We start from the raw sequence: 10,426 nt of genomic DNA, 5'->3' as shown, positions 1-10,426 counted from the left end.
TATTCAGTGTCAATAATAAAGTATTGCAATAAAAAGTATTCAATTTCCTCATTTTATTACAGGTCTATAATAAAACCTTAACTACTTGTTGAATATGACATAGTTCAATACATTTATAGAAAAATCGACATACATTTCACATTTAGTTTTTGCTTATGCCTTTTTTTACATGTTATAATCAATCACAAAGTAGCATTATTCACAAGAAAATAATAATATAACTTTGACATGACTCAGACAGAAATATAAACCAATGGTTTGTTATAATCTTATCACTGGATAATTGTGGGTTAAATATTTATTTGATCTCGAGGAGACCACCACCAGTCTATAGCCTTCATCATCATCTTCTTCCTCGACACGTCTCCTCCCCTGTGTATGGCCTGGGAGGGACAAAGTCATGGTGATGGGGGTCTAACCACAGGCAGGACTGAGAGCAGGTTGAAGGGGTCAGGCTGGGGATCTGTAGGCATCTAACCACCACCACAGAGAGGAAAAGAGGACTGCAGGCAGAGAGCGTATAGCCAAAAAGTGTTGGGTGTTAAGCCATGGAAGAGGCAATATCAAAAACATTATAATGATGTTGATGGAATTTCCTTTCCCCCTTAGTGAATAAATAACAATAATAATAATCTGTATTGAATTAAATTGGTGTCAGGCAAAGTTTCAGTAGCAAAATGATCTGTGTTCATATCCTGGTTTAAGCAGTTGCGGTGTTGATGTGGTTTTAATTTGTGTTACTATGAACAGACTGTTAAAAAATACTGTTGTTCAAGCAGAGTGTCAAATTAACCAGTGTTACATTGTGTTGATTCTTCATTGTAACATTTCAAGTGTTGATTCAGGTGTTAAATTAACTCTGTAAGTGTTACATTAACACTCATTGGTGTAAAAGAACCCTAATGTTGGTGTTAATAACCAGTGTTAAACCAAAACCACAGCCATCATTATTATATTTCCCAGCATGCCCTATTGCATGTGTTGATTAATTAATCTTATGCTTATATAAATAACATGCATTTTTCTAAGGTAATCCAATCTGTTATATGGATTTATTGCACCTGTTACTGAAATGCAAGTTCCAGTTTAGAATCTTAAGGTAGCCGCATATCTTAGTCTTCCCAACCCTGAATGCAAAATTCCAAATGTTGGATATCCCCACTCTGGTTGGATTCCAGTAGGAATTACATCACTTTGCAAGCCAGCATAATGTGACTTGCAGGCCTGATTTTGCCTGTAAACCATGACTTTAAGGCAACTGTATTAGGATCAAACTAGGCTCTCAAAATCAGGCCTTATGAAGTGCATTTGGAAAGTATTGAGATCCCTTGACTTGTTCCACATTTTGTTACGTTACAGCCTTATTCAAAAATGTATTAAATAAAATAAATCCTCAATCTACACACAATACCCCATAATGAAAAAGGGAGAACAGGTTTTCAGAAATTTTTGAAAATGTATCAAAAATAAAAAAGATTAGAAAATGATTTACATACAGTACCATTCAAAAGTTTGGACACACCTACTCATTCCAGGGTTTTTCTTTATTTTTACTATTTTCTAAATGTAGAATAACAGTGAAGACATCAAAACTATGAAACAATACATGGAATCATGTAGTAACCAAAAAAGTGTTAAACAAATCAAAATATATTTTATATTTGAGATTCTTCAAAGGAGCCACCCTTTGCCTTGATGACAGCTTTGTACACTCTTGGCATTCTCTCAACCAGCTTCATGAGGTAGTAACCTAAAATGCATTTCAATTAACAGGTTAATTTGTGGAATTTCTTTACTTAATGCATTTGAGACAATCAGTTGTGTTGTGACAAGGTAGGGGTGGTATATAGATAATAGCCCTATTTGGTAAAAGACCAGGTCCATATTATGGCAAGAACAGCTCAAATAAGCAAAGTGAAAAGAAAGGCCATCATTACTTTAAGACATGAAGGTCAGTCAATCTGGAAAGTGCAGTCGCAAAAACCATCAAGCGCTATGATGCAACTGAAGCAAGTCTCACAAGGACCACCACAGGAAAGGAAGACTCAGAGTTACCTCTGCTACAGAGGACAAGTTCATTAGAGTTACCAGCTTCAGAAATTGCAGCACAAATAAATGCTTCACAGTGTTCAAGTAACAGACACATGTCACCATCAACTGTTCAGAGGAGACTGCATGAATCAGGCCTTCATGGTCAAATTGCTGCAAAGAAACCACTATTAAAGGACACCAATAAGAAGAAGAGACTTGCTTGGGCCAAGAAACATGAGGAATGGACATTTGACCATGTGGAAATCCGTGCTTTGGTCTGATGAGCCCAATTTTGAGATTTTTGGTTCCAACTGCCATGTCTTTGTAAGATACAGAGGAGGTGAATGGATGATCACTGCATGTGTGGTTCCCACCGTGAAGCATGAAGGAGGAGGTGTGATGATGCTTTGCTGGTGACACTGTCAGTGATTTATTTAGAATTCAAGGCACACTTAACCAGCATGGCTACCACAGCATTCTGCAGCGATATGCCATCCCATCTGGTTTGTACTTAGTCCCACTATCATTTGTTTTTCAACAGGACAATTAACCAAACACACCTCCAGGCTGTGTAAGGGCTATTTTTACCAAGAAGGAGAGTGATGGAGTGCTGCATCAGATGACCTGGCCTCCACAATCACCCGACCTCAACCAAATTGAGATGATTTAGGATGAGTTGGACCGCAGAGTGAAGGAAAAGCATCCAACACGTGCTCAGCATACGTGAGAACTCCTTCAAGACTGTTGGAAAATGATTCCAGGTGAAGCTGGTTGAGAGAATGCCAAGAGTGTGCAAAGCTGTCATCAAGGCAAAGGGTGGCTACTTGAAAGAATCTCAAATATAAAATATATTTTGATTTGTTGAACACTTTTTTGGTTACTACATGATTCCATATGTGTTATTTCATAGTTTTGATGTCTTCACTATTATTCTACAATGTAGAAGATAGTAAAAATAAAGAAAAAACATTGAATGAGTAGGTGTGTCCATTATTTTGACTGGTACTGTAAGTATTCAGACCCTTTGCATGAAATTGACCTCCGGTGCATCCTGTTTCAATTGGAAACAGGATTGGAGTCCACCTGTGGTCAATTAAATTGATTGGACATGATTTGGAAAGGCACACACCTGTCTATATAATGTCCCACAGTTGACAGTGCATGTCAGAGCAAAAACTAAGCCATGAGGTCGAATGAGTTGTCCATAGAGATCCGAGACAGGATTGTGTCAAGGCACAGATCTGGGGAAAGATACCAAAACATTTCTGAAGCGTTGAAGGCCCCCAAGAACATATAAGCCTCCGTCATTCTTAAATGGAAGAAGTTTGAAACCACCAAGCTTCTTCCTGGAGCTGGCCGCCCGGTCAAACTGAGCAATCAGGGGAGATGGAAGGGCCTTGGTCTGGGAAGTGATCAAGATCCTGATGGTCACTTTGACAGAGCTCCAGAGTTCCTCTGTGGAGATGAGAGAATCTTCCAGAAGGACAAACCTCTCTGAAGCATTCCACCAATCAAGCCTTTATGGTAGAATGGCCAGATGGATGCCAGGATCTGCAAAAAATAATGGAGAAACTTCCCAAATACAGGTGTGCCAAGCTTGTAGCGTTATACCCAAGAAGACTCGAGGCTGTAATTACTGCCAAAGTTGCTTCAAAAAAGTACTGGGGAAGGGTCTGAATACTTTGTAAATGTGAGATTTCATTTTTTTATGGTTTATACGTTTGCAAACATTTCTTAAAAACTGTTTTTGTTTTGTCATTGTGGGGTATTGTGTGTAGATATATGAGGAATTTAGAAAATGGTAAAAATAAAGAAAAACCCTGGAATGAGTAGGTGTGGCACAACGTTTGACTGGTTCTGTATGTAAATAAGGTATTTCTGTTTTTTATGTTTAATACAAAAAATGTCTACAAACGTGTTTTCCCTTTGTCATTATGGGCTATTGTGTGTAGATTGCTGAGAATTAAAAATATATATTTTTTGGAATAAGGCTGTAACGTAACAAAATGCGAGAAAAGTCAAGGGGTCTGAATACTGTCTGAATGCAGACAGTATTCAGGATGAAAATGGATGCAACAACAATGTCTCTGTCACTAACAAATACAGTCATGGGCCGTAACTCCACAATTCACTTGAAAATCAAGGCACTCTGGGAAATATGCAATTTAGGCTTTAAACTAAACAGTGTGTTAATTTAACACTGAAAAGTGTGGACCCATATAGACACTGAACCAGTTTTAAAGTGTTGATTTAACACTTAACAATTTGCTCTAAAGGGAAAGGTGAACACCATAACAGTATACATTTATCACTGACCTAGTGTTAACATTGAATTCTGAAGTGTTAAATACAAGATATTAGTAAACACTATAACAGTGTCACTGTAACACTAAGTTAGTGCAACATTTTAATGCCACTGGTGTTGCAAAGTATCAGTGTTAAATGGCAGAATTTTGAAATGTATAAATTCAACACTTTCTGGTGGTTGTCATTTAAACACTTCAAAGGTGTGAAATTGAACACACGCAGTGTTCAATTTACCAATCAAATTTCGCTGTGCAGTTGAATAAAGTGGCAATAGTACCAGTGTTTTGGGGAGAGGTTTGTGCATACAGAGCAGGCGACCACTGTAGACCACTATTCCACAGAGGAGCACCACCAGGAGGCTAATGGCACACAGTACACTCAGAACCACAGGCACTGGGGGACAGACAGACACCAAGGGTTACGGACTATAATTGCTAACAGATGTAAACACTGATGTAAAATAATGGCCGTGCCTGTTGTGTATGACTGATTTACCAGTGCTGTATTGCTATGTTCTACTACAATGTGTGGTCTCTTAGCTGTGCTGTTAGGCCCTGGTACTGTACCTGTGTTGGCAGCAGTAGGGCTGGTGAAGGCACAGTGGGGCTCAGAGGGGACAGAGTGCGGGTTAAAGCTCGTAGATGCGGTGACAGTCACGCAATACTCCGCCCCTGGCTCCAGGTAGCCAATCACAGTTTTCTCAGTGGAGGTGACCCACATGCTGAACTACAAAAAGGCAGAGACATTGTCACAATGTTTATATAATGTTTATAGACCCGTTTACCATGCTGTAATGCTTTGGATAAGTCATCCACATTGATCATTGACCATAACAGTCTAATTCATAGCCATGTGTGTAGCTATAATACCAATATCTCATTAAGATATTAGTCCTATGACTAATGATTTGTTCATTCATTGTTGTCTTGTATTAGATTCACTGTATCTGTACCAAATTGACAAATAACTGTGGGTTAGAGATAGGGAGATGAGATGACTGACAAAGAGATGAGGAGAAGAGACCCCTCCTGAATCTGTGTAGGCGTACTTTTTCTCAGAGCAAGAGGCAGTTTCCTCGAACACAAACCAGACTGTGTGCTCCTGAGAGGAAGGTGTGGGCAAAAACCACACGTATCTACATCTGTAGTCATGAAAGATAAACAACCCTCAGAGAGGAAAAATGTGCATGATTAAATTCTTATATTAGACAGATACTGATCTGCTTTCTCATCAATGCCCTGATGTTATTCTCAGGTTCTATTCAAATATAACGTGTGTGGGTTTGACCACATTCTCAGAACTTGCTTTCTTTTCTTGGTATATGTCCCTTCACATATCTTTACGCTGTAAAAAACCAACAACCTCAAAATGATGTTGATAGGTGAAACCCAACGTGACAGGGAAAGGTATAGGTCTTCCCTGTGGCTCAGTTGGTAGAGCATGGTGTTTGCAACGCCAGCATGGTGTGCGCAACGCCAGGGTTGTGGGTTTGATGCATGGAATGTTATGAAATGTATGCGCTCACTACTGTAAGTCGCTCTGGATAAGAGTGTCTGCTAAATGACTAATATGTAAAAGATATCAAAATGAGTGTAAGATCAAAGCTGTAAACAGATGTCAGCTAAAGAGATATGTTAAAAAGTCCCCCCCCAACTTACCCCATTGGGGGTCACAATTTGAACTACCAAGTCAAGTCCTACCTGAGATCCATCCCTGGTCCGGCGCACCTTGCAGGTGAACTGCCTGTAGAGGAGCTGTGTGGGGGACAGGGAGTGCTGCAGGCCCCTGGATGTGGGGGGAGTTACCTGCAGGAGCAGGCAGTTCCCACAGCCGGACACAGACACCACTGGAGGGCCCAGCAATGCTGCAACGTCAGAGGTTACAGTGAAGACTGAATGATTCTATACAGGTAAATGATGTAACAAGGACCACTAGAATGGACAATATTTTTCCATTTCCTAATATAAAAAAGAGTAGACTAACGTTTCACTCAAATACCATTCTCAACATGCATTTTGTCTAGTGAGCCGCGGTATTCCAATGAAAAGAAAAGGGGACTGAAATGGAGGGGAAAAGGTACAGTAAAAGCATCTCACTGTCAGTCAAGGGGTAGAAGGGCATAGAGAGGGACCAGTTGGACTTATGAGTAGTGGTGATGGCTTGAACACGGGCTTTGTAATGATAGAAGGAATCCTTGAACGTGTTAGTGAGGTCACATGACTGGCTGGTCTTCAACCTAGCACAACCCTTTACGAGCTGCCATGAGTTCTTCCTGGAGGAGGGAGAGATATAAAGCAATTAGAGAGTTTCATTTGCCAAATTTGAAATCATAATTTAAGATTTCCAAGACCTCTCTGATGAGAAGAGGCTACCCTTCCTGTAGGGGGAGGACGCAGAGAGCTGTGGGTTGGCAGCGCACCCCATTGTTGGGCGTCAGGTAGCCGAGCGTTTAAGAGCCTTAGGCCAGTAATCAAAAGGTTGCTAGTTTGAATCCTCAGAGCCAACTAGGTGAAAAATCTGTCAATGTGCCCTTGAGCAAGGCACTTAACCCTAGTCGCTCTGGATAAGAGTGTCTGCTAAATGACTAAAATGTAACCAAAATGAGGGACAGTGTCTGACAAACCAACCTACACATGTCTTCAAGTTATTTATTTACTTACTGATTTCCATTTCTAATACAACTCCACCCCCGACCCTTGATTATTGTTGTTACTGATTGTCATGTTTGTGACAATCTTGACAATTATTCATGATGTTGTTATTGATATTATTAATGAATCATTCAATTTCCAAAGTACACTTTGCCAATATGTACATTGTTATGTCATGCCAACAAAAAAAATGAATTGAGATTGATTTGAGAGAGAAAAAGAGAGAGAAATAGAGGGGAGAAGCTAAGGAAATGCAACACTGATGATGATATCTACACTGCTCTACATTGCACAATTGCAGTGATTCATTATTGGCCTCGACCAACTAACCAGACGAAACGAAAGCATTGGATCATCCTGGAAGACAACCTGAAAAGAAACTGTTTATTCAGCAGCTACGTATAAGGATGGGTTAAATGAAAGCATGGGACTGAAGTGTAAGTGTGAGCTAACCTGAGGCTCTGAACTGTGAAATGTGTGTTGTCAGGAGTCCCTGGACCTGGCAGCCAGGTCAGAGTGTGCTCCAGGTTGAAGGAGACAATGGACACGTTGGTAGGGGCTGGGAGCATGGACACCACTGGAAGATACACACACACACACACACACAGATAGGCAGACAGACAGAGTGAGACAGACATAAAAAACATCCAAAATGATAGACAGACACAGAACAGGACAGCCAGAGAGAGAGACATTTTAGCAGAGCACAATATTAGTACCAGAGACAATGCAAACGAAAACACATCAAACATTCACAGACTTTCTTTTCTTCAAATAATACAAACAATGAAGATAAAATACTGTAGATAAGGGAAGCTGTGTGTCAATATACAGTACATTATACAGCCCTCCTTCAAGAGTTGCAACTTGCAAGAGGAACATCCTACATTAAATACTGCAGTCCTCAACAGAAAGTAAAATGCATGACACAAACAATCAACGAAAATCAATTGAGGGGTTAAATGCGGAAGCCAAATTTCGTTGAATGCATTCAGTTGTGCAACTGACCAGATATCGCCTTCCCCTTCATTTCCCCCCAGAGACCCCCTTCAAAAAAATAGAGCCTACCCAGGGGTAGGTGCAGGAGCAGCAGGGTCCAAGGCCCCATCTTTCAGATTGGGTCAGGTCAGTCCAGTGGTAGCTGTGTAGGATGGCAGGCCTGGCCCTTTGTCTCGGGGTTAGAGTGCAATGAGCTGGGGCTAGGAGCTGCTGCTGTCATTATGTAAAGGTGTAAGTTTCATTTCCCCAGAAATCCTCCCTGGGTTGTTCCCCCTAACTCACTCACACACCTTATAATATCCCTGTGCCGTGTTCTGTCACTCCCACACTCACTGGAATGCTGCATGCTAAAATGGGATGTACACCACTGGATTGAACAGTATTTTCAATTTTTTTGCTGTCCATTTGAATGTAATATTTGTGTTTGTGAATGTTTGAAGTGTATGCTGTATTAGTTGTGTGTTTCTGTATGAGATCAGTTTGAAGGAAGCTATACAGTATACATATTTCTGTCATGAACATAAAGCTTGCTTATAACGTTTTACTGAATAGAGTGCTGTCGTCAGTTTATTAACTGTTTATAACATAAAACTACAAAACAAATGTTAAGATGGTATATACATATATTTCATTTTATTAAGTAAATAGAAATAAAAAAGGATACAAAATGTCTTCAATAGATTCATTACAAAATGTTTGTATTAGTAATTTGACCCTTAACAGTTTGGCATTAACAAATATTACATTTCAATTACCAATAAACAGAATATCTCCAAACAACATTCTTTTTGCATTGATAATGTACATATAAAATAATACACACTTCAAAATGACTACTTTTTCCTGAATATGTAACAGTTTGGGTGGCAGGTAGCCTAGTGGTTAGAGCATTGGGTCAGTAATCGAAAGTTTGCTGGATTGAATCCCCGAGCCGACAAGGTAAAAATCTGTCGTTCTGCCCTGAACAAGGCAGTTAACCCACTGTTCCCTGGTAGACCGCCATTGTAAATAAGAATTTGTTCTTAACTGACTTGCCTAGATAAAACAAAAAAATGGATTGCAAGTTTTCTATAGTATGGCAAAAAGCAAGTAAAGGCTACTATACTACATTGGCATAAACACTGAAAAGTATGTTGACCATAAACTTGTGAATATGTACAGAATACTGTATTGTATAGCTTGACCTATGATACCCTTGACGTTTGCCCATGAGCATCCCACAAACACATATGGTACACACACTGATCCCCACTTTACAAATGTTAGGCACCAAACAGAATTTCAGGAGTTCGAGAAAGAGATATATATTTGGAAATATAGTTTAGCACATCTCATGACAACTTGGATGGTAAATTACTCAGGATGATAGCAAACGATATTGCCACTCCTATTTGCCATCTCTTCAATCTAGGCCTACAGGAAAGTGTGTACCCTCAGGGCTGGAGGAAAGCAAAAGTAATTTTGCTACCTAAGAATAGCAAAGCACCTTTTACTGGCTCAAACAGCAGACCAATCAGCCTGTTACCAACCCTCAGTAAACTTTGGGGAAAAATTGTGTTTGACCAGATATAATGCTATTTCACAGTACTTGTGAACTTCAGAGCTGTAACAATGACACTTTTGCTTTGGTTAAAGACAAGTACAAAAGCATACTAGTAGTAGCTCCTGCTTGAGTCTACACATGCTGGGAGATGCAAAACAACGTCATCATCTCACTGGCTTCTTCTCTGGCGAACTCTCATTGGCTATTGCTGATCACTGTTCTCAAAACGTGTCATTGCACATCTCACACTACAAGAGCAATGCAGATTTTGTGCTGATAAAATCAAACATGTTTGAAAATGTTAGGATGTCTGGGACTACTCAAACACAAGATCAGTAGCCCTCAGATTGCGTCTCTGACCCGCTCACATCAAACGAGCGTCAGTGATGGCAGCGCGCCCTAGTAGGCAGCGACATGGGGATTTTGTCTCCAGTCTCAAAAACTTGACTAGGATAGCTAAACAATGGCCAAAATTGTGTAGTATACACACAACTTTATGGAACAGCAGGGACTGTGAAGAGAGAAACACACACACACACACACAAAACACACAAACACATGGATTGTGTGTAGATATGTGGTAGTAGGGTAGTGGCCCGAGGGCACACAATTAATGTGTTGTGAAATCTGTTGTGAAATGCAATGTAATGTTTTTAATTGTATAGAACTGCCTTAATTTTTCTGGACCTGTAGGACCTGCCTTGTTATGGATCCCCATGCCAAGGCAGCAAATAATGGAATCCATAAAAAACACAAATGAGTAGTGAAGCAGACCCCTAGACATAGATGCAAGTTAGCAGGTTGTTAGCTAGGTAAAATGACTGAAAAATGTTGTTTATGAAACCAATAATTAGCGACCCGGAATTAGTTTAAAACGGTCCACAACATGGTTTGT

The 10,426-nt window shown here is 40.0% G+C and overlaps 1 protein-coding gene across 1 annotated transcript; it reads right to left on the bottom strand.

The window, feature by feature from the left end:
* Positions 1 to 40: 40 nt before the first annotated feature.
* Positions 41 to 8,159, bottom strand: i20ra (Interleukin-20 receptor alpha chain). Its single transcript, NM_001141080.1, is given in 7 exon segments — positions 41 to 503; positions 4,616 to 4,731; positions 4,905 to 5,064; positions 6,039 to 6,202; positions 6,435 to 6,610; positions 7,443 to 7,566; positions 8,058 to 8,159. Coding segments are annotated over 7 exon segments (810 nt in total). The 5' UTR covers positions 8,098 to 8,159; the 3' UTR covers positions 41 to 473.
* Between the last annotated feature and the right edge of the window lie 2,267 nt (positions 8,160 to 10,426).

Source organism: Salmo salar, chromosome 21, assembly GCF_965601325.2.
Source record: "Salmo salar chromosome 21, fSalSal1, whole genome shotgun sequence".
Taxonomy (NCBI): domain Eukaryota; kingdom Metazoa; phylum Chordata; class Actinopteri; order Salmoniformes; family Salmonidae; genus Salmo; species Salmo salar.
The sequence above is the reverse complement of the archived record's forward strand: the minus strand, read 5'-3'. Positions and strand labels throughout refer to the sequence as shown.